General features: G+C 31.4%; 1 protein-coding gene across 4 annotated transcripts; it reads right to left on the reverse strand.

Annotated features, from left to right (window-relative positions):
* Window positions 1-212: 212 nt before the first annotated feature.
* LOC134721965 (WW domain-containing oxidoreductase-like) lies at window positions 213-25,837 on the reverse strand. Of its 4 annotated transcripts, XR_010107948.1 has the most exons (10): window positions 25,707-25,837; window positions 24,751-24,854; window positions 24,396-24,460; window positions 23,863-23,920; window positions 23,124-23,302; window positions 22,597-22,792; window positions 8,867-9,052; window positions 5,950-6,211; window positions 1,740-2,282; window positions 213-1,133 (listed from the first exon to the last, which is right to left on the reverse strand). XR_010107948.1 is itself a non-coding variant. In XM_063585316.1 (9 exons), exons 2-9 carry the CDS (start codon window positions 24,843-24,845, stop codon window positions 2,091-2,093), a joined length of 1,233 nt encoding a protein of 410 aa, XP_063441386.1. In that variant the 5' UTR covers window positions 24,846-24,854; window positions 25,707-25,837; the 3' UTR covers window positions 213-2,090. The 4 variants fall into 4 exon arrangements, 3 of the variants coding, with proteins under 3 accessions (XP_063441386.1, XP_063441387.1, XP_063441388.1); XM_063585316.1 differs by having other exon boundaries at window positions 213-2,282; XM_063585317.1 differs by lacking the exon at window positions 25,707-25,837 and adding an exon at window positions 25,226-25,248 and having other exon boundaries at window positions 213-2,282.
* Between the last annotated feature and the right edge of the window lie 416 nt (window positions 25,838-26,253).

Raw genomic sequence — 26,253 nt, forward strand, 5'->3', positions numbered from 1 at the left:
TATGTTGACATACATTGATCTTATGCTTCAAATAACTACAGAATGGTGGATGTTATATGTCTGGTTCCAACTTCCAAAACGCTGTCCAGTGGGAATTCCACAAAAATTCAGATTGATTCATTGATTGATGTTTTGTTGCTTAGAGTCCAGTTGCAAATATTTTCACACAAAAAAAGGGGGGGTATCATTAAGCTACACTAAAAAGGCAAATGAAAATTTTCAAATTTAATGAAAAAAAAGAAAAGATTCATCACAATACATGTTAAATAGATCAAATCTGCTTTCATGTCAACGAGTTTAATACATACTGATTTCTGACCAACACATGTTAGTCTCCCTTGGAGTAATGACCTGTTGGTAAAAGATGTTGCAAAATAATATATACAAATATCACAGATAAATAGTAGTCATTGAACTGTACAACCAGGTTAACTTATACATTTTTTTAAAAAGACTTTTGTTCATCCAATGCTCTTGACTTGGATGGTTTGTATAGTCAATGATTTCATTGATTTAACATTCAGAATGTGGATTTTCAACATACAACAAACACAAAAAAAACAAACAGGCATTAATCAATATAATAATATATTATATAAATTCAACACTAAGAAATTCATAACAAGTAATCTCTAGTTTTAAAGTTTTTAAGAGGTATTCATCAAGTACTTGCCAATACAAATGCATGCAGAAATCTAACATTGACTTTTTCTTGCAATTATGACATAACATTATTGATGCAGTTCACAATCAAATTAAAAAATGAATACAATAGGGTCTATATGCATTTTTTTTTTGTTAAAAGCAAAAAACCTTATATTTAATGCAATTGATAGCTTTTTTTGTTGTTTGGCCTAAAATAATGAAGCAGTGTATTTATAATGCAACCTTGTCACGTGAGCATTCTCACAACCATATATGAAAGTTTCATGTCCCTAGGTTCTGGATTTATTCAGTTATCTGCCTTGGCTGTTGTATTGTATGCTCTTTGTGCAACATTTATGGCAATCTTATCATTTTGAAGATTTAATTCTAATATGGGATGAAAAGTGCAAAGGTCTGAGATAACATAAACCGTACCAATTTTACAACATCAGGTGGATATTTCAACAATGAATGTCTCTTTCAAAATGCTTAAGGTAGATCACCAGTATATATTTTTTGAGACAGAATTTTTTTTATAGTTTGCCAAAATGAAGATTTTACTATGCTCTTTTCAAAATTTTAATAAAAAGTATGGGTCACCGTGCTATTTTTCAAGCTATGAGTCGTTGAAAATTGCCAAAATTTAGTTAGTTTGTTCATAAAAAAACAAATTAGTGTGCATAAAAAAAATTCTATGAGATAGAATTTTGAAATAAATTGTGAGAAGAAAGGTTTCATAATATGTTCTAAGAAAATAAAAAGAAAACATGGCATCACCGAACTTGTTTTCTTGCTACAAGTAAATATAAAACATTTCCCTATTAGCTCAGTATAAAAAAAAGAGCTATCTCCCCTTAAATGGTTCATTTGAAAAAATGATTTTAAAACCAAAGAAAATGATATTTGTTAAAATATTTTGTACAATACAATTAATTAACAAGTTTTCTTTAAATAGAAAAAACTTCAAACGATTGAATTGCAAATCTGTCTCCAAATTTGCAGATTGTCTCCAAATTTGCAGATTTAGGCAAATAACTAGACCGATTTTGTACTGTGATTGTACAATCCAAGATGGCTGTATACCATCAATCTACCTTAAGGCAGAAATATTTAAACATTACAATCTTATACACAGTTTAACTACTTATAACCTAGAATGGACCAAATGTAAAACCTAATCCAAATGAAACGAACTATAGCTATGCATGATGGAGAGATGATTAACTTAATTGATCTCCTCTGGTTTATAACAGAAAACTCCAAGAAGATTGGGGGAGAAATGTACAATATCTAACTTTTTCTTTAAGAACTGATAATAAAACTCTATAGAGTTTAGTACATTTGTTACTGAAGTGTAATTCATCTTCCACTTCAGATTTACTTGAAGGTAACAATTAGATTTTAATTTTCTTTCTAAAACATAGTTGAGACACTCCTGTCTTTCATTATATACTAGTCAATCTAGCAAGTCTATCTTGAAGTATGGTCTCACTAACTGTCCACAACTTCTCAGCTAGTCGTTCATCCATAGATTCTTTTGATGGCTGGCAGGGACAACAATTGTTAAAGTACATTCCACCAATCTCTTCTACATCTGGATGTGTAGCACAGTAAACTGTAGTTGCTGCTCCTTGTTGCTGAAATATAAATGTTCTTGTATAATAAATTACTTACAGTACAAAGATAACCAGATGCTCTGCAGGGCGCAGCTTTATACGACTGCAGAGGTCGAACCCTGAACAGTTAGGGGAAAGTATGGACACAACATTTAAGCTTGCTTCAACTCTGAATTTGGATTGTGATTAAATAGTTGACACAACATAGGTTTCTGACACAGTATGAATGTGGTCTAAGAACTTAAACTTAAAAACTTAAATTTTTTAAATTCGACATTTACCTATTATGGTCTAATATCCAAAATCTAAATACATGGTTAGATTCAGCATACCATAGAACCCCAAGAATTCAATTTTTGATGAAATCAAATAATGTTCAATTTTAAACCCTTTCGACCTCAATGTGGACCAAGTTGATAACAGACACCGAGCCAAATATTAAAAATCTAAATACGTGGTTAGATTCAGCATATTGAAGAACCCCATATATTCAATTTTTGTTGAAATAAACAAAAAAAAAGTTCAATTTTTTACCCTTTGGACCTTAATGTAGACCCATTTGAAAACGGGACAATACTGTGTAATTGAATATTTCTTGCTATTGCACAAAACTGTGCAATTGAAAATTTCTTGCTTATTTGGGACCTGTTTTTTGGCCCCTAATTCCTAAACTGTTGGAACTAAAGCTCCCAAAATCAATCCCAACCTTCTTTTTGTGGTCATAGCCCTTATTTTAAAATTTCATAGATTTCTGTTTACTTATACTAAAGTTTTTGTTCGAAAACCAAGAAAAATGCCTATTTGGGCCATTTTTGGCCCCTAATTCATAAACTGTAAGGACCAAAACACCCAAAATCAATCCCAACCTTCCTTTTATAGTCATAAACCTTGTGTTAAAATTTCATAGATTTCTATTAATTTTCACTTAAGTTAGAGTTCGAAAACCAAATGTCTTCAATTTTTGCGGCCGTATAGAAAAAGTTGAAATATGGTACCGCTCATGACTACATTTTGTTTGCACCTGTCCTAAGTCAGGAACCTGATGTTCAATTTGTTGATGTGGTTCATAAGTGTTTTTCATTTTCTTATATAGATTAGACTGTTGGTTTTCCTGTATGATTGTTTCAAGGCTCTGCGTTTAATAATACTTTGACCTATAATGGTCTTCTTTTACAAATTGTAACTTTGATGGAGAACTGTCTCATTGCCATTGGCACTCATACCACATCTTAAATTCAGCCCTCATGGAAATGTTTACCTGAAAATTTTCTGTACTTAATCTGGAATTTTGCAGTTTTTACTGGTTTTAAGAATTTATTTCATCATGTGAATCTTAATGGACCAAGGTATCTATTCTGGATAAATTATACAGAACTATATGTTACAGAAACATATGTGTTTATTAATATTTATATTTTTGCACATATGTTCATAGATAATATAATTAGAATGTCATGTCATATCATAAGTGGGTGAAAATTAATATTATCTAGTATCATTTCACTTGCATATATTTATCTTCTTTCTGGTACGATATACTGTAAATTCAGAAATTATGTTGTGTATTTCTAATTGCGAATTTTCAAGAATGGACAAGAATGCTAGTTAAATTTATACTGATTTTTGCAGTAAATGTTTCAAAAAAAATATGGGCCCTGACTGCTAGCTCATATTATTTCAATACTCACCCAGTCAAATTATTTACATAAATCAAAACTTCACAATAATTTCTGAATTTACAGTACTAATATTATAAAGTGCCTTTTAGGAACTGATTTATCTGATTGTTTTTCTGTGTACCTTTTGTTATTCATCTGGTCAAAATAAATTACGGTAAAAGACAGGGGTTGAGTACAAACAAAATCAGCATCACTTTCACTTTTAAAATAAAGTAGTGTAGATGGTACATCATCATAGGTAACTTCAATGTATCTATATTCTTTAAAACAGTACCAACTTTACTGCACCAGATGCACATTTCACCAATAAATAAATGTCTCTTCAGTGATGCTTGAAGCCAAAATATTTGATGTAAAAGTCAAACTCTTATTAAAGAAAATGAAGAACTGACAAATCAAAAATTAGCCAAAGCTGGACAAAGAATTCAGATCTCTGGTAATGTATGACAGAATATTGATCTCAACAGGTCTTTATTGTTGTTTTTTTCAAGTTTGGTTTTTTAGTCTTATTGACATATAACATATGACATATCTATTTGTTTTCAAACAAAAAAAAAGCTCAGATTCAACAGAACCAAATAAAGCTACTATTTCATCTAATAAATGCTATTTATAGGTATTCAAAGTTGACAGACCATTAGAAGAAACATATTGTAATACATTTTGGAAGGAAAAATATAAACAACATTTCTATAAAGTTTGAAACATTTAAAGTGCAGAAATTATTAGTCAAAAGACTCAATTTATACATTGAAAAAGAAGAAGAGACATGTTGCAGTTAAATTTTTTCTCATTTTAGGTATCAGTCAGTGCAGTAAGTCTTTCTAGATGTCACTGCTGGTATATGCAACAGTTTTATTTATCAGTTAATTCAAGTGAAAACTTTGTTTGTTCAAATTTGGTTTCAGTAACATCTGCTTCTACTGTAAAAATAAGATTAAAACAAGAATTAATTTACAATTTGTTCAATAATTAGTATCTTATACATGAATAAACAAAGGCTTACATGAAGGAAAGGGAATCAACTCATAAAAGTACCACATATAACTAATTTCTTTTTATTGACTTATCCAAATCTTAATGCAAAAATGCATTTCTAATTCTAGTACAAGTAAAATATAAGGGAGGTATACATCCATGAGACAGCAACCCAACAACAGGTTCCTATCAGGTCCTAATATAACTTTTCCAGTAACATTCTCCAGTTAAAGGCTATTGTTGAACTGTTTATCACTAATTTGCTTATGATGTCTTTGATGTTTGTCATGTGCATCCTTAGTTTCTGACAATAAGGCAAGTAGCATGATATGAAAAATTATCACAAAACAATATCCAAGGAAAAATACATAAAATAGCAACAAATGTGTAATACATTGTACTTTTTAATCAGTTCAAAAAATAAACATTGAAAATAAACATGCAGTCAAATCTGTATACTGTGGATTCATTTATTTTCGTGGGTATCAATTTTTGAAGATTGCAGAAAACTTGCATATTCTTGGATATTTGATTTCATGGTTTTGCCAATCTCTGTATACAAAGCGTATTGAAAATATGTTTTTTTCGTTAAACAGTTGAAATCATGGTTTACCTGTACCAATAAAACCCACAAAAATAATGAATCCACAGTATACAATGTAATGGTCACCCTTGTGACCAGAAAAAACTGACATAACAATAGAGGTGACCTTAGATTTGAGGTTCAAAATATATAGGTATCACTACAGTAGGAAAAGAAAGTGACCTTTATAGCAGTCAGTGTTTACCCAGGGCCTTTTAGCATTATGGTAATGTGATGCTATCTGAATTGATTTTCTTATAGATTGTGTTATGGATGTGATGCTATAATTTTTAGAAATAAGATGTTAGTTCAAAAATGTGTTTACCAGTATCAGAATGCTATATGAAATATATGAGGAGAACACTTAGCAGGTTTGCAGTAAATTATTTGTTATACCATGTATGTGTCCATGAGTTTTCATGTGTCTTACAGTTTATATTAAGTTTACCTTTGATTTTGTAAATGGTCTGACTATGAAGAATACAACTCGATATAACCACCAGTTCCTTTGTATATTAGTATTAATACAACTTCCTGGATGTAAACTATTACTGGTTACTTTTTTGCCGGCCAGCAGTTTATTTAGATGTAGAGAGAATAGATTATTGCACAGTTTTGATATATTATAAGCATTCATGTCACTATATTTGTCTTTTGGTAATGATAATGAATCTTCTGCTACATCCTCAATGGTGTGGATTTTTGGAAATCTACAAGTAAAGCAAAATATTTCAGAAAAAATAAATAAAAGAAGACTGTGTCTGAGGACATGAATGCAACTCTGTCCCTTTTCAAGTTTTGCAATTTTCCAAGATAAAAAGGGGTATAATTCTAGAATGGTAAGTGACTCTCTGCCAAAAACTCTACCTACAAGTTTCAATTCATAGCAATGTGTAGGAGTTTCATCAAAGAAGTAGGTCCAGTAAAACCCCTTTTTGGCCCCAAAATATAGCAGTTTTACAAAATTGTTAAAATGTAATCTTTTAATAGTAACTTATTGGACAGTAGAATGCTTCTGCTACATTAATATGGGCTTTTTTTGACATTACAATGCACATATATCAGGTACTAGCACCATCATGCTAAATTACTGAAATCTTCAATATTCTAGCATTTTAGTTAAATTTTAGATGGTTTCTGTGTAAAACGAAATTGACCGCATTCGTGTTCATCCTTAATATTGAAATGTAGGTTGTATATGATGATAATACATAACATATATAAAGGTAGAGGATGAAAATGGGTGCGGCCACTTTCATTTTTGAGGAAAACCATCTGAAAAGTGACATTTTTTAGTCATATTCTGTAGTTTTTTAATATTTGAGCTTAAATCTGATAGTTTTTAATGACTAAATCACTTAAAGTCTTTCACTAATTAAATCAAATGAAATAGACACTTACGTGTTTAAAAAGTGGTCAAAATCTTGTCAGAAGAACCTAAAATTTTAGGCCAAAATCGGTCCTTACGGGACCTACTCCTATGCAATAGGCAAACTTTAGTTAGAGTACAGAAACTAAAATGTGACAGACGGATGGAACAACAGTCGAGGGTAACACTTAATGTCCCTGTTGCCTCCGGAGGGAAATAACAATGTATATGTGATTCAGTCAGACCTATTTTTCAAATGATTTTTTTCATTTTCAGATTTCATTACTTTTGCACTTTACCTCGTCTTAAAGTCTTAAAATAAAAATTAGATGCATGATGCTCAATTTTCTAAGTCTGTACAATAATTGTCCTCATTTAACACAGTAGACTGTAACAAGTAACAAGGAAAAAATAACAGATATTATCATGATAATAATTCAAGGAGCAAAATAATTCAAGGAGCAAAATAACTCAAGGAGCAAAATAACACTTCAGATCAACTACCACCATTATCTTATCTATATAGAATTAGACCAATCATGTGTTAATTATACAGGATGTTTATAAATTTCTCACTCATTTAGCATTTATACAACTGATTAGTCCCTTTATGCAATTAATATTACCATTTCTCTAATTCTAACTCTATTTATCCCTTTCCTTACCTGTTGATTATTTTCATGTATATCAACGTGTGGTTCATTTCATCTCAGTTCTTTATTGGTCAAAATTCAATTATGACTTCTAATTTTCTTACTTTCGACAGAAATTCCTATTGTAATGTCACGAAATAAGGCAACCATGCCTGGCGACGTCACTTACAGTGAACACATCTTTTTGCAGATTGAAAAAAAAGGATTAAAATTGTCTGCAATTTGTGTATAAATCTTTAGAGAAACAGATTCCACTACCAAATCTCGTGCAATATGATATTTATCCACTCTGGCGAGCCTTGCGTTTTAAATTTGAAAAATTTATTAACTGTTTTGAGTGGATAAATATCGTATCACACTCGATGCAGTGTTAAAATCTATATTAATACAACTAGTTTTACCATTTACATAACAAATAACTAGAGGCTCTAAAGAGCCTGTGTCGCTCACCTTGGTCTATGTGAATATTAAACAAAGGATGCAGATGGATTCATGACAAAATTGTGTTTTGGTGATGGTGATGTGTTTGTACATCTTACTTTACTGAACATTCTTGCTGCTTACAATGATTTCTATCTATAATGAACTTAGTCCAGTAGTTAAAGTAGAAAATGTTAGTAAAACTTTACAATAGACCATTTTGGTCAAGTTGACTTATTTTTAGATCTTATTTTGCTGTTTACAGTATACCTCTATCTAGTATAATATTTAAGATAACTAAAAACAGCAAAATTTCCCTAAAATTACCAATTCAGGGGCAGCAACAACGGGTTGTTGGATTCACCTGAAAATTTCAGGGCAGATAGATATTGACCTGATAAACAATTTAACTACGTGTCAGATTTGCTCTAAATGCTTTGGTTTTTGAGTTATAAGCCAAAAACTGCAATTTACCCCTATGTTCTATTTTTAGCCATGGCGGCCATTTTGGTTGGTTGGGTGGGTCACGCCACACATTTTTTAAACTAGATACCCCAAAGATAATTGTGGCAAAGTTTGGATTAATTTGGTCCAGTAGTTTCAGAGGAGAAGATTTTTGTAAAAGATTACTTATATTTCGAAAAATGGTTAAAAATTGACTATAAAGGGCAATAACTCCTAAAGGGGTCAATTGACTATTTCGGTCATATTGACTTATTTGTAAATCTTACTTTGCTGAACATTATTGCTGTTTAAAGGTTAAACCTATCTATAATAATATTCAAAATAATAAACCAAAACAGTAAAATGTTGATGACGGACGCAGGACGACAACGACGACGGACGACAGACGCCAAGTGATGGGAAAAGCTCACTTGGCCCTTTGGGCCAGGTGAAATGATAACTCTACCTATTGGACTCACCTATGTGATTCTGATGATACCACTACCACACGACTAGGAGCTGATGATACTAGTAGATCATACAACAATTTGGTCAGGTAAAAATGAGAGAGGTGATTGACTTGGAATGTCATTTCAAGGTCATTCTCTGTCACTATGTAGGGTAAGCCAAACACTCCAGCATTCAAGATAAACATGTGCAGGGGCCTGAAAGAAAATTTATATTTATAGTATAGTTACAATATGTGTAACATGTCATTAGCCATCATTGTGAAAACCATTTTGCAACATAAACACATAAAAAATCTGAAAATCTGCATAATACTTGTATTTTACTACAACAAGGGTGGTAAAGCATTGGTTATAAAAATTTGTAAGGGTTCCACAGAACCCAGTGTCTCGCCTACTTTTGCTGTCAATCGCAGGCTTAACAAAAATTAGGAAAAAAAATAATAATAATATATTCCTCTTGATTCTATCCTTGATTGAAAGAAGCTTCTGTCCAAGTTTTGTAAAAATCCAGGATAGTTTATGAATCTTATAAATGTTTTTTAAAAACTTTAACTGCAGACTGTATGTAATGTTAATTGAAAGAAAAACTAAGTTCGTTTATAAGTTAAATACAAATTATTTTTTTTAATTTTTTTTTATTTCTTTATACTATCAAATGATCATAAACAAGCTTCTGTCCAAGTTTGGTAGAATTCCAGGATAGTTTAAGAAAGTTATCAAAATTTAAAAAACTTTAACCACAGAGTGAATGTACTGTTTCCTGCAGAAAAACACCACAGAGTGAATGAAATGTTATTTGTCAGAAAAACTAAGTCCATTTATAAGCAAAATACAGAAAAAGTGGATTTTCCTTTTTACAAAATTTACTTCTGGATACTTTCTTATGATCAGAAACAAGCTTCTGTCCAAGTTTGGTTCAAATCAAGGAGAGTTATTAAAATTTCAAAAAATTTCACCACAGAGTGCATGAATATTTGTGGACGCAGACGACAGCAGAATGTAGGATTGCTATGTCTCGCTTTTTCAACAAAAGTCGAAGGCTTAACATTTGTACTTTCTTCTTAATCTTTTTTTTTTTTAATTTTAATTTCATATCCTTATAATATTAACAGGCCAGCACTTTTCAAAAAAGATCTTAAATTTCAGTCTAATGAGAGGAAGTTGGAGGGGTCTTGATCCTGAAATCCTGAATTTAAAGAAATTTAAATCTGACATCCCGAAATTAGAAAAAAGATTTTCTGGATCCCAAAAGGATCAATCCCAAAATCCTTAGCTTAAAAACACCTAATCCCACGGTCCTAAAAACTGTCCTGTCCCCCCTCTCTAATATTTCAACTTTATGTTCACATAAGTGAGTTTCACTGTAAAATAAAATTATGAGAAATCAAAGTTGGAGATCTTTCAAAATTTGTCCTACTTCCCAGATTTTTCTACTACCAACCATAGATTGATATAGTATTACTATACATACCCTTGTTCCAACAACACTTACAGCACATTTCAGTCAGTATGTAGCTAATGGTAAAATCTTGGGTTAGCTTGCTTGTTAGCTGAACCGTGAAGTCATTGTTAGGTAAGGTAAACTTCCCTCCTTTCAAAGTAGCTTAGTCCTACAGAGAGATAGATTTTTTATCTGTTGGGCTAGTCTACTATTAAAGGAGGGAAGTTTACCTTACCTAACAGAGACTTCACAGTTCAGCTAACAAGCAAGCTAACCCAAGATGTTACCATTAGCTACATACTGACTGAAATGTGCTGTAATCATTACAAATCCTGTTATACAGTTCAATTCCAAAAATTGCCACTTCAAGAATGTTATCTTTGTATCTTAGGACTGCTTCATTAAGGCAGCTTTATTAGAACTGGTACGAATAGATCTTACTTTTTTTTCATACAATATTATTTTTGGTCATGACAACAGAAATATCCTGCTCCTGCAAGCATTATTCCTAAAAAACTAGAAAGGTAATATAAGTGACCTCAGATAATCCTGCCTGTAGCAACTAAGAGATCATGATGTTGAAAAGTGGTCACTACATTCCACTAAAATTGTCCTATCAATTTCAGAAAGGCGTCTCAAATTACTGATTTGTTTACTAAACCAGCACATTTTGATTTTTTCCTGCCATTTTAAGTACCACATCTTTTAAACAGTTACAGTTAAAATGACAAACATATTATAATCAACCTGGGTTTATTCACAGGTCCAAAATATTCCATTTAAATTACAACTAATATCAAATAGTACTCGTCCTGAATATGCATGAAATATTTGCCACTGGACGTTAAGCAACCAACAATCAATAAATAGTTGTAGTATTCAAATCATCTCGAAAAAAAATTTGTTTTATTATTTTTCACAAAAATCAGAAACAGTAATAATGAAAATCAAATTAATTTGTCATTAGAGTTCAAAACATTCCAATTTTTTTATTTTTTTTAAATATTTAACTTTTTCATCTGGAAACCAAAAGGATAAATTATGGACAGACATACATATCATTTAGAGTTATAACTGAATGGACAGCCCTGTTTTATTTTGGCCTTTCTTGTACATGTATTGAAAGCTAAATTCCTACGGTTTACAGCCCTGTATTAATGTTGGCAAGATGCTAGTATTGAAATCTAAAATCCTAGAATGGAAAGTACAGTATTATTTTTGTCCTGCGTTTATCTAAACTGAGTTGACAACCCTGTATAAATTTTGGCCTTGCATGTGTTGAAAACTAAACTCCTAGAGTTGACAGGCCTGTATTATTTTGGCCTTTGTTGTATTTAAAGTAAAACTCCTTCTGTATCTATTTTGGCCTTTGTTTTATTTGAAGTAAAACTCCTTCTGTATCAATTTTGGCCTTGCTTGTATATAGAAACAAAACTCCCACTGAGTGGACAGCCCTGTATAAATACTGGACCTGATTGTATGGAAATAACAATCATTGAAAACACCACTGAAAATTGTTTATAGGCTTAGTCTACAAACACATTTTAAATTAAACACAAATGGTTATTTTCATGTACTCAAAATTATATGACAACCATTCTTTTTTACTGAAATTGTGAATTACATAATTTTATAATTGAATGTTATATTTCCAATTTATACTACAAGTAACAACTAGTATTTCATTCAAAACTTACACAAGTTTTCTAAATAGGTTTGTTATATGAACTGTGAAAAACATCAGAATTATGTAATTCAAGGACAGCATAGGTTTACATTGGTTTACTTTAAATTGATTCAATTCTCCTTCAACACATAAAAATGACATATCATATTAGAAACAGATTCTCAGAAGTATAGATATTATCACACAGAATTTGTATTACATACTTGATTTAAGAAAAGTCACAGATTGTCAAACAAAATTATAGTCACCAATTCATTTTGAAAACTTTACACAGTAGTATGAATAATTTCCCAGATGGCTTCTTCCCTGAATAAATTATATATTTTTTAGTCTAGACAAAAACCGAAAAGGGGGTTAATTGTCCACTCTGTCGAATGCAATAAACATTAAGATGACAAGCAGCTGTTGAAGAACTTTAAAAATTCAAGATTGTTTTCAGTGCATTCATATGAAAGAATAATGCATTGTAAGGAGAGTTGATATAGTTTCACATTGAATTGTCTTTTTTTCATTTTGAGATATATTGTAGACCAAGGCTAGATATTTGAAAAATCATATATAAAAATGGTTAACCTGGAAGTTTTTGAGAAAAAATGGGCTAAAAATTAGAATTTTTGTACCGTGATTATTTTGTAATTGTCTGACAGCTTTTATATTTTCAAAATCCATTATATTTGGCAATATCAAATAAAATTAGTTTGATTTAAAAGCTCTGATTAATGTGCATTATGGATTTAATTTTCATATTACATGCTAAAAAATTGTTCAAATTTGCCAACTTCTATCCAGTAGAGCAACAGGTTTCATGTCAATTTTGTAATATTTAATCGCCGCGATATAGCCTTTTTATGCTAATGCGGCGTAAAGCAACCAACAATCAATCAATCAATGTAATATTTAATATCAGTTGACTTTCATAGTACATCAAAAAACCAATGCATAAAGTAAATTTTATCATGCATAGTCAAGAGAAAACTGAAAATTGTTCCTTCATATTTCATGGGAAATTCACTAACAAAGGTCAGAAAAGTTTAACAATGTCTTCCATCAATTAAAAAAAGGCATCAGTTCTGACAAAAATACAAATATTTGCTTCCTGTTTCATTCAAAAATGACTAAACAATTATTGTTTTTTAACTCATTAGAATGGTGATTTGTGCATTGTTATAGTGTTCAGATTTTAAATCTTGCTGATAAGATTCTGTTATTATGAGATCATAATAAAAGAAGTAAAATGTTTCTAGGAACAGGACATTATTAATACATTTCAGAGGTCTCATGTGTCTTTGGGTATGCATTGATATTTACATACATCCTATCCTGAAAACTTAATCTGACCAATGGGTCTGGATAATAAGGTCAAAAACTCAAGGCCAAATCACACAACTATAATGTACTGTTAATTCAGAAATTATTGCATGCATTTATTATTGCAATTTTTTCATTTTAGTCTCAAATGCAAATTTAATTTCTGAGATATAGTAGAAAAATCCTGTTTGATTCATATAAAAAAATTTCAAAATTCAAGTTTGAATTATTGCACTTTTAAGGTACAAAAATTCCTGCAAAAAATTAAACCTTTATTTTTTCATAACAAATTGTATTTATTACACTAATAGTTGTTACTTCATGATATGGTACAAAAATCAACCTAAAAAATCGATTCGGTTTGGCCCCAGTTAACTTTTAAAATGTTTACATCATTGAAAAAGCTCCAAATTATCTCCCTTTGGTGCAAAAATGTAATTTTTTGGCATTAAATTTGAAATATCTTTTTTAACTCATCTGTGACCTAAATTTTTATTATTGTTTTCAAATAAGCTGTACATAAATTAATAATTGTAAAATTTAAGCAATATCTGTAATTAGGTTATTTTTTTAATTTCAATATTATATTACCTTTATTTCTCATATTAGTCCAACGGAAAAAAAGGACACAACAAAAATGTATGCTTCTTCCCGAAGTAGATTGTGAGCTTAAATGAACGGTGACCCCATTTTTTTATTCCAATTTTCTTTAAAGTATATGATAAAGTTCATTTTTAAAAAAATATAACGAAATCCTATATTAGAAAACAAAATTGATTTATACCGAGGAGCCCCCTTAACCATGTCACATTTTTCACAATATTAAACAAAAACATTGCAATAATTTCCTAATTTAAAGTATTGTTAATAAGGACCAAGCCTAGTACATGTACTAAGAACTTAACCTGACCTCTGGAGCATGAAATTGAGTAAAAGCTGAGTTACAATGACTGACTTATATTAACCACCCCAATAAATATTTAAATTATCTAAATATAAGTGCATTTTAATAAGGTTAATAGATTATTGGAAAATTGTTATCATAACTGCCAGAAACAAGAATGTGTCCTAAGTACACAGATGCCCCACTCGCACTATCATTTTTCATGTTCAATGAACTGTGAAATTGGGTAGAAAATCTAATTTGGCATTAAAATTAGAAAGATCATATCATAAGCAACAAGTGTACTAAGTTTCAAGTTGATTGGACTTCAGCTTCATCAAAAACTACCTTGACCAAAAACTTTAACCTGAAACTCGCACTTTCATTTTCTATGTTCAGTGGACCGTGAAATTGGGGTCAAATGTCTAATTTGGCTTTAAAATTAGAAAGATCATATCATAAGCAACAAGTGTACTAAGTTTCAAATTGATTGGACTTCAGCTTCATCAAAAACTACCTTGACCAAAAACTTTAACCTGAAACTCGCACTTTCATTTTCTATGTTCAGTGAACCGTGAAATTGGGGTCAAATGTCTAATTTGGCTTTAAAATTAGAAAGATCATATCATAAGCAACAAGTGTACTAAGTTTCAAATTGATTGGACTTCAGCTTCATCAAAAACTACCTTGACCAAAAACTTTAACCTGAAACTCGCACTTTCATTTTCTATGTTCAGTGAACCGTGAAATTGGGGTCAAATGTCTTATTTGGCTTTAAAATTAGAAAGATCATATCATAAGCAACAAGTGTACTAAGTTTCAAATTGATTGGACTTCAGCTTCATCAAAAACTACCTCGACCAAAAACTTTAACCTGGAGCGGGACGAACGAACGGAGGCACAGACCAGAAAACATAATGTCCCTCTACTATCGTAGGTGGGGCATAAAAATATTTCCCATGTCTGTCCTTCCATGACCATTGGGAAGACAATGATGAGTTTTGTAAGAACCTGTATGTATAATATTGAAAATATTTTTGCACAAATTTAATAAGTCAGGCGCGGATCCAGCCATTTTAAAAAGGGGGGGTTTCCAACTATATGTCCCCATTCAAATGCATTGTTCGGCCTAAAAAGGGGGGGTTCCAACCCTTGGCCCCCCCTTTGGATCCGCCAATGATAAGTATAATGCTTTTGAAAGACCTCAAACCATGGAGAAAAAATGAACTCCTTTAAGAAACAACCTTCACAAAGAATTTGGGCATCAATCTCCTAACACTAGTCTGACCATGATGCTGAGCAAGAAAAAGTCATGTGATTTGCAACTATTTTGACCAAAAAATCCAAGCAATAGCAATTTTGAACCTCATTCAGAAAAGACTAAGCACAGGTTCAACTCACAAATTTTTGGTCTTAGGAGAGGATACATATGATCCTAAAAAGTACTGCCAAAAATTAACATGAATTGCAATTTTTCAAGTTATAAAGGGTCATAACTCTAAAGCGCTAAATAGCTCACTGCCCACATTCAAACTGTCTCTGTATGTTGTGGTTCTTTGTGTATAAGTTTAATATTATTTGGATGAGACATACTTATGTTAGTCTTAGAGCTAAGTTATGTGTAGAATAATAGTGTAGATATCTTCACACTTTTTCAATGGAAAATTAAACAAACTATGGTACATAAAGGGAAACTACTCTAGAACCATTAATGACATACTGCCCAAAATTCAAACTCTGTCTGTAAGTTTTGGATCTCAGCAATGTGTTTGAGTTTTATGAAATATGGATGGTTCATTGTGTACGAGTTCCATAAAATTTGGATTAAGAACATGTAAGTTAAAGTGCAGAAACAAACTTGGGACAGGAGGAGTTCAATGGCAACACTTAATGCCCCTGATGCATACAGTGGGGGAATAAAAATGGTAGAAGATCCCCATTTCTATGTCTTGGGTCAAGGTTTTCTAAAGTTTTAAGGTCCCAATAAAAATGCACAACTATTTTTAAAATGTAGTATTTGAATAGATAACATCACAATCTAGTCCTTCATGAATCTACTTCTTTGCAAAACTCTGAAAAAGGGAGTATGTTGGATAAGGACAATATTTTTGCCTTTACAACTGAACTGCTTAATTCAGAAAAGCAATTCAGACTCAAAATCTATATATTTTCATCTACTGATCACTTAAAGATTTTGCCATGTTCTTCAGTGATTTTTGAAGTATGACAGTTGTTTTCTATTCTCTTGATGTTTTTGAGCTTTTCACAACTCATGCAGGCAATCAGATTTGTTATCACAATTCTGAACAGAATTTTTTATACATTGCTTACAAAATGGTTGCCCCTCAAAAGGATCTTCTTGCTAAATAGGAGAAGATGGGTAACTAATTATATTTTTAGTATCAAAGTAAACATTGGGGTAAAACTAAGAGCTGTGGGAAATAAATATTTATGTAAATAATCATACCAGGATTACTTCCCGTGTTTGAGAATACACTAGGTGTTGCGATAGTACTTCAATTATACACGTGAAAGTCTATATTGATAGCAATGTCTATTTTATAATTTAAGTTATCTCCCTTGGTACAGAAAAAAATCATTAAATAATTCTGTAAAAAAAAAAACCTTTCTGGATATTGTACGTTTACACATCATTCTAATGGTTTGTAATCATAATGATTCATTATTCATTGCTTTAGGTAGAACATGTATAAATATTTGTTTTCTTCTCTTTGGTCAGGTTGTTGTCTCTTTGAAAAATTCCACTTTTTCATTCTCCATTTAATCAGTTTGATTATAAAATTTATGTTGTTCTGGCTAAGTACTGGTGCTCAAAAATAGTTCAGATGGATCATGCTGCACATCAGTAGCTGTGAGATTAGACTGATATAATATACTTCTCCTTGACTGACCTTAGAAGTTTAATTTAGAAGTCATGGCAAATACTAATGGACTCAAGAGTAAGAAAAATCTCAATTGGCTGATATGTCTTCCTTAAACTTGTATTGTGTGAACTAACATATCAAAATCTAACTCTGTGTGTTGGTGCAGTACAATGCAAGATAATATACAATCATCACTAGCCAAGGGTTACAATCTGACAAGTCCCTCTTCACATTTGGTAGATGAAGTTTACATTTTGTACATCCTAGTGCTATTTACTGTTGATTCATTATTATTCGTTGAATACCAATTTTCTTGGGTTTCATATGTGCAGGTGAACCACAAATTAAAATGTTCAACGAAATACAAAGGAGTAGGGGCAATAAGGCCCTTATTTGGCCCAAAAATTACTGCAAATTCTAATATGACGTGCTTCTTTCGCTTTGTAAACAACACTGTGTGAAAATTCTCGATATATCTATACTTTATAGCGCAGACTTAGAGATATACGTAATAATGGATGTTACAATATACCTCCCACGTAAATCCACATGTATTTGAACCTACATGGCAAACGCTTTGCCAAATTTATTGTATTACTTATTTTAATTAAACAAAAAACATTACAGAACTTTTATTCTTATTTAGATGCATAATAAAAAGAATTAATGTATTGCAACTAGTTTTGTTTATTTCCTAAATATAATAACACTGTATATTTTGTGCAATGTCAATTTCATCATGGAACACTTTCTCTACAATGAGGGGTTCATTAAGGGATGCAAATAAGCTTGATATTTATGTTACGATTTAAAAAAATATCAATATACTAATTTAAGTTGCAGTATAAAAACAATATTTAGTCAATATCACAAAAATAAAAACTTTTTTGTAACCAACGAAGTTCGTATAATATTGTATTAAAATGGAATTCTGAGGTTTTCTATTCTATTGCCTTTGATTCAGCGAGTCAACATGGCAGCTCCTTCTTTACGAAATGTCAATTTTGGATTTGACGGTAGCTTACAAGAAAACATGTAAATTAAAAATCGGAAATATTAGGTTTGAGAATTAAACATATTTTTTCTAGTGGTTATTAACGAAATAATTAATGCAAGTTAAAGATGTATGAGAATATTTGAGCCGGTTTATCTAACAAGGAGTAAAAAAGAACAGCTCCACACACGGCATACCAACCCTCGCTTCAGTATTTAAATTAACTTATTTGTCCTATTAGAATCGAAATAATTCATGGAAGCCATAGATTTATTGTAAATTTACACATGGCCTGGGCCGTGATATTCGTTAATTTTATCCCTCGCTAAGGCTCAGGATAAAATTCGAATATCACAGCCCAGGCCATGTGTAAATTTCCAACAAATCTATGGCTTCCATGAATTATTTCTTAATTCAAAAGTTATCACACATAATTTTTAATTACTGAAAACTTGACTAAGGTATAAGGTACTAAGAAAAAGAAAAAAAAATGACACCAAATAAGTTACCATGGTAACAAATCATGACCTAATTTGCATATTTTGTTAAATTTCGTGATTTTCCTTGTTTGTTAATCAAATTTTAAGTATATTTCAGATTGAAAAAGTATGTGCACACCCAAGAAACAACTTTATATTTAGTGAGATAATGCCAATAGGTAAAATAAAGCATCTGTTAAATTATTTTGTTGTTTCTCAGCTGCGCATGATGTTTCCATAATGGAAATAAAGACAGAAAACTGCATAAATTCTGTATTTTTCATTGTTTTTGTGAAAACAGTACATATCATGACGTAATTGTGACGTAATCAGATAAAAATCTTTATGTTTTTCATTTATATTTCTTGACCCTATGCAGTTCTAAACATTATGTGCCAATTTGAAATGGTTATCAAACATTTTATTTTCTTGGGCCAAAACTAGGCCTTAATGCCCCTACTACTACTATGAAGTTGTATCCATACTTTGGTACAACCATGAAATCACATATCCACAAAAATACAAGGTTTGTGCACCCACGAAAATTAGTACACATGAAAATAAATGAATCCACAGTAGCTATAGAAGTCACACCCACTCTGATTACATCATAATTGACCAATGACAGAACTTATTCCCTTAAGTTCAAAGGTGTCTGATGTTTACAAATTTCATAGCACAGAAACTAATATATATGTTGACATACCAACATCTGTACAAGGAAAATACCCAAGAACTTCAATTTGTTAATCAAGATCTTCAAAAGTGTCACTTAGTATCGTCCCATGTTTTAGGGGTAAAGACATGTTGTACAATCTGAACATTGCAATTGTTTATAAACATTTTCTTCAGTATTTACATGTGACCATCTTGAAGGCCTATTTGATTGCATGCAGCTAGCTACAACTGTGTCCCATGACAATCATTTCATCATGGATCATGAATTCTGACTTTATCTGCCATGGGTGAAAAATAGCAGGTTTGAAGATGGATATTATTATATTATCTTAACATGTGTATACCCTAAATGCATGTATGGCTGAAAAAAACACCTGCTTGATGTATAACACAACCCATTTAACCTTCTTTTTAAAAGTGACCATACTTCTTACAGATATCTTGATATATCACATTTGGAAGTAATGCATTAGGATTCTGTTTCAAAATGATATAATCATTTTTATGTAATGAGAAGGATAACTTTTTTTTTCAGTTTTTGAAAACTCAATTTATAGAGAAAAAAAATTGGTGTAGAAGGTACATTTTGGTATGTTTGTCCTGTTAATTTATATACAGGCAAGTATTTTAGCTCAATGTTTCCTTTTGTATAAACAAGTGAAACTGGGAGCTACTGCTCACTGATGATACCCCGCCAAAACACTTGATGATAAACAGGAAGTTGCTGGCAAATGAATCTGAAACGCATCATTTATAGCCGACTCATATAAACCCAGAAACCAATTTTCAGAAAACCTTGTAGTGTAGTTCATGGGATATAAATTTTCCATTTGGATGTAATGTGTAAATAAACTTATCATAAATACCAGAATTAAAAAAAAAATACGCCAGACTCATGTTTTGTCTACAAAAGACACATCAATTATGTGGTAAACAGGAAGTTATTGAGTGAGGAATCTGAAAGTGCACCACACAGTTTAGCTGAATTATATGAACCCTTAAACCAAATTTCATAAATCCTTGTTATGTAGTTCCTGAGAAAAATTTGACGAAAAACTTACACTTGGCTATCATGCATAAAATGATGTAAGTGTACAGTTAACAGGAAGTTGTTGAGTAATGAATCTGAAATAACATCACAAGGTAAAGCTGACTTATATGAACCTTGAAACCAAATTTCAGAAATCCTTGATTTTAGGTTCCTGAGAAAGATGTGACAAAAAATATTCATGGGATAAACGGATGAACGACTAATAGATGGATAGACTGACGTACAGACTTAAGGACTGACAAACAGATGGAGGGACAGACAGAGCTTAACCAGTATACCCCCCTTTTTTGAAAGCAGGGATATAATAAAATATAATTTGATTGATTTGAGCTAACATTGCTAAATTGAAATGTTAAACTGCATTTTTCAATCCTAATTGAATAAACTAGATATCATTGAGATGGAAGCCATCTCTGTGGGCCCGCTGTCAATAACGTTGGGTAAATAAATATAGTGTGAATCAAAATTGTAAGCGATGGACAGACCAACAGACAGACAGACCTTTGACCTAGGAAATTGTACATACATCATGACACACCCTCTGGTGTTGGTTAAAATGGATGTCAAGTATAATATTTGAAATCAAAACAGTTCCCAAGATATAGAGCGGACACAATCTTCAACTCAGGACACAGGGTTGTCAACTAAAACCAAAGTTTTTTTTACCTTGACCTTTGACCTAGGAAGTTGTACATACATATCATGACACGCCCTCTGATGGTGGTTAAAATGGATGTCAAGTATAAACTTTGAAATCATAAAGGTTATCCAGATATGGAGCGGACACAATCTTTACCACAGGACACAGGGTTGTCAACTGAAACCAAAGTTTTTGACCTTGACCTTTGACCTAGGCAGTTGTACATACATCATGACACACCCTCTGGTGTTGGTTAATAAACATGTTAAGTATTAAGTATAAAATCAGAATGGTTATCTAGATATGTAGCGGACACGATCTTCATCACAGGACAAGGCGTTGTCAACTGAAACCAAAGTTTTTGACCTTGACCTTTGACCTAGGAAGTTGTACATACATCATGCCACACCCTCTGGTGTTGGTTAAAATGGATGTCAAGTATAAACTTTGAAATCATAAGGGTTCTCAAGATTTAGAGCGGACATGATCATCACCACAGGACACAGGGTTGTCAACTGAAACCAAAGTGTTTTTACCTTGACCTTTGACCCAGAAAGTTGTACATACATCATGACACGCCCTCTGGTGGTGGTTAATAAACATGTAAAGTATAAAGTATGAAATCATCTGGTGTTGGTTAATAAACATGTTAAGTATTAAGTATAAAATCAGAACGATTATCTAGATATGTAGCGGACACGATCTTCATCACAGGACACAGGGTTGTCAACTGAAACCAAAGTTTTTGACCTTGACCTTTGACCTAGGAAGTTGTACATACATCATGACACACCCTCTGGTGTTGGTTAAAATGGATGTCAAGTATAAACTTTGAAATCATAAGGGTTCTCAAGATATAGAGCGGACATGATCATCACCACAGGACACAGGGTTGTCAACTGAAACCAAAGTGTTTTTACCTTGACCTTTGACCTAGAAAGTTGTACATACATCATGACACGCCCTCTGGTGGTGGTTAATAAACATGTGAAGTATAAAGTATGAAATCATAATGGTTTTCTAGATATGGAGCGGACACAAAGTTAAAGTGTTAAGGACGGACGGACGGATGGATGGACGGACGGACGGATGGATGGACGGACGGACAGACTGATCACTATAGGGCGACCCAACTTTTAGTCGGGGCCCTAATTAGTGTGCAGCTGTCTCCCCTCCCCCCACCTAACCACTAAAAAATAAATAAATTCAAGCAAGATAAACCATGTAAAGATACAACAAATATACTTATTGGTGACCTTCTGCTATTGTTTTTTCTATGGTCGGGTTGTTGTCTCTTTGATACATTCCCCATTTCCATTCTCAATTTTATTTTTGGAAAATAAATGTTAAATACGTTTTTTTCTCAAATTCATGTTAAATTTAGCAATTAACACATTATGCATATTACATTTCTATTTCTAAAGATGATATACTTCTAAAATTAGAGGTTTGTATCCAATACATGATAATCCTTTTTAAATTCAATGCAGACAGTTCCAATAAATAATGCTATTTGGGGTCAAGAGGTACATTTTTAACCAATGTATAAACAAACAGATTCTTAAAATATTCTGTTTCCTTTCAAAAAATGCACTACTACTCATAAAACGTTTTTAGAGTCATGAATTTCAATTTCCCTCATTGTAATTTTTTTAAATACATGTAGTCATAAAACTATAGCTTAAAATCTTACCACGCTCTTCTTTTATACTCTTCTGCAAACTGTTTGACACTTCTCAATGATGCAAGATCTAAGTGTAGTATTTCTATGGTAGCTTTTGGTCTGTCTTTCAAAATATTACTCTTGCACTTCTCAGCTTTTTCAGTATTTCTACAGGCCATTATAATTGAAGCACCATGAAATGCTAATGATCTTGCTGTTTCATAACCTAAAGAAGAAAAGTGGAGAATTGTGAGAAATAAAATCTTGCCAGCCAATTTACAGATAACTTTGTGTGGAAAATATTGGTAAAGACCACAAAACAAAATAACTTGTTTTCATTACCACTTTTAATTCAGAATAACATCAAGCCCTGAAGACTAGTATTGAACCTCTGTAACTTTGTATAATTGTAAAAATACAAATAAGTAGTTGAATTTTCAGACTTCAGGTGCCATAAAGATAATTCAAAGTTTCTATTTTACTGAGTAGCAAGATTTTTTTTTTACTATTTTGATAGATATGCCAAATGACGAAAAGAAATGACTAAAAATGCTTACCAATGCCATCACTAGCACCTGTTATAATTGCATATTTGCCTGTTAAATCTCTTCCATTTAGAATTTGCAATGCAAAACTATTTCCATCAAATTTCTGTCTAAAATCCTTAGGTGAAGTTTTCAATGGTTCTGCAAAAGCTAGTCTAGGGTCGGTAAAGCAGGTCTTCTTGTTGATATGACTAAAAAGTATAACAAATGTTAATACATTATGTAAAAGCATAACAATAATAATTCCAATATATCATTTTGTCATAGGTAAAATTATAAAATCTGTTTGAGATCAAGTTGATACCTTACAATGGTTTTAAAGGCTTCAAATAAAATTCACAAAATAATAAAAATGCTTACAATAATTTTCAATCAATATGTTATGTATATTCTACAAAAATGAAATCTTTTAAGGATAATTCTTAAACTTCTCCTACATAAGTTTATCTACAACCATATTTTTAATCACTTAATGTAAAAATAAAGATAATCATTTGAAAAAATAGTTAGACAAGGGGAGTAACTCTAAATAATTTACCTTTCAGCAAGTGTTTGAAAATCTGTCACAGAGTTATTGTATTCATTTTGTTTTTTAAATTGCCCTAAATAATATCACATGATGTGCATAATTACTCCAAGCCATGGCAATAAGGTAGCAAAACAGGACAAGAAATTAATCCTGCAGTTCAGAGGCTGTGGTTCTATTACTAGTGATCTTTACAGTTAGATATATGTTAAATTTAACACTTACTCAACATACACAATTGTTCCATCATCCTGTATAACTCTTTCCCATCCATAAGGTAATTCTGAAAAATATCATTTTCTACATTAATATAATTTGAACTAATTATCGATTAATCGTCTATAAAAGAATATAGATTCTCCTTTCGCCCAAGAAATAAATTTAAATAGTTAGAAAGGACTTAAAATTTTGGGAAACAAATATCCAATTACCTGTATGTCATAAGAAAAGTAAAAACTTTTAAATCACTCCGGTTGACTAGCTGTCAAATTCATGTTCATCAATTTGACTCAAAATCTCATTTTTTTTTCCATAACTTATCTCATACCTATAGCGCCCCTTTAGGTTAGAAAGGTATTTACACAAATGTTTGTCATGAAGTCTTTTGGAATACCAACATGTTCAACGTATAATAAAGGTATTTTTTACATTTTTAAAAGTCTAATACCTTGGACTTGAACAAGTATAACCCTGCAAAATATTTGCTTTATAAAATCAAATGATGATTGTAGCCATTAAAAGTCAACATTAAAACGAACCTCCTCTGACATATTTTTCCTTTCCCGTCACAGGATGTTTCCATTGAGTGTTGTGTTGATCATGGCTGAAAACAGGTATAATTACATGTTACTCACACATGTATAAATGCATAGTATTATCAAGATTACAGAATTTACATTTCAAACCATAGATTTCTTACTTACTGTGACATTGAAATTCTACTAATTTGTGTGTTTAAGACTGAATGTTAAACCAAGAAAGAACCTTCATCTGATAACAAAAGCAATGAAACCTTCACTAAAATTACAATTGTTCAAATTGAAGTTGGCCCAATATAATTGCTCCAATAAGATAAGTTGATCTGTTGGTTGTGACTGAAGAAGTCTAACATACCTTGCATAAAATACTCTTCCCTCAAATGTTACTCTTTCTTCCCATCCTGGTGGTAATTCATCTTCACTATCTGTGTCTAATATGTTGTTGGACATCTGTAAGTCCTGTAAATACCATATAAAACTATAGTTATATCTATATACATATATGTACATATATAAACGAGTCTAAATTGAAAACTACGTTCAAACATATATATACATATACATGTTCATAGATGAAGTTTAGGCATCCATATTTCAGGTTTGGTCTAACAAAATCATGATCCCATCCTGGTGGTAGTTTATCCTCGCTATCCTTACTGACAAAAATTTAACAAGTTTGTCATGATGTCTTTTGGAATTCCAACATGTCCAATATAAAAAAAAGTTTTTTTACAATTTTAAAAGTCTAATACCCTGGACTTACACATTTCTTACATTGTACACCTGCAAAATATTTGGATGCCCCCCAAAAAACATTATAGAATATATACATTTTGTACTTCAGCTACTTCTACTTTGAAAGCTATCTCTACATTCATCATGATTGTTCATGACATAGTAGAAGTTAGTTGAAAAAGAAATATTGTTTACCTTTCTTTTTTGTAGCTTTAGATTTTTTATGGTTTGGTTAGTCTCAAATTATTTTGGTTTATAATTTTATTAATCTAATGGAAAGGGCATGTTGCATTAATTCATGATACAAAATCTCTTTATCCACTTTGACGAAACCAAAGGAAAGGAACAGCACTTGTACAACCCTTTAATATTCCTATTTGTTCAAGTTGAAAAATAGGGTTGAAAGGATAACTCTAAAGCAGTTTTCCTGAATACATTTTACCAGAGACATATATACATGATATATGTCATATTATCTTATCTTATATTGTATCATATGTCTCTGATTTTACTTATAATTTTTATTGTGTGTGAAAAGAAATAAATAAGCCCGGCATCATGACCCAATCTTTATACTTTGTCGATATAATGTCAGCTTAAGCAATCGGTGTACCAGAACCATCAGGTTAAGAAATAAATTTGTAAAAAACAAAATAGGGTTCACAAAATAGGTGCTAAGAATATTTCCGGAAACGAGAATACTATTTTAGAAGTCGAACTCGGAAAAGTAAATCTGGATTGGGAATATTTACTATTTTGTGCCACATGTTCTACATTTTCATGATTATTAATAAATGTTAAGCAAAATTGATCAAACATAAACCTTTAACCTTAAATATAACATTTGACTTTAATGCAAAAAAATATATAAGATGACCCTCTAAACATCTGTCTTGAGACGGTCCACGATTGAGTTGCGTTCGATTATCCGGTTACGAGATCAAGATAAAAATATGGGTATAAAGGCACACACTCACATATCAACAAATGGAAGTTATTAACAACCTAGACTGGCTATACACACATATCTCGCCTGCTTACTTAATCATGATTAAATTTATATTGAAAGTTAAATGCCAAAATTTTACTACAGTCATAAGGGAGCTACCATTTAATTTTTATT

This window comes from Mytilus trossulus, chromosome 6 (genome assembly GCF_036588685.1).
Source record: "Mytilus trossulus isolate FHL-02 chromosome 6, PNRI_Mtr1.1.1.hap1, whole genome shotgun sequence".
NCBI classification, from domain to species: domain Eukaryota; kingdom Metazoa; phylum Mollusca; class Bivalvia; order Mytilida; family Mytilidae; genus Mytilus; species Mytilus trossulus.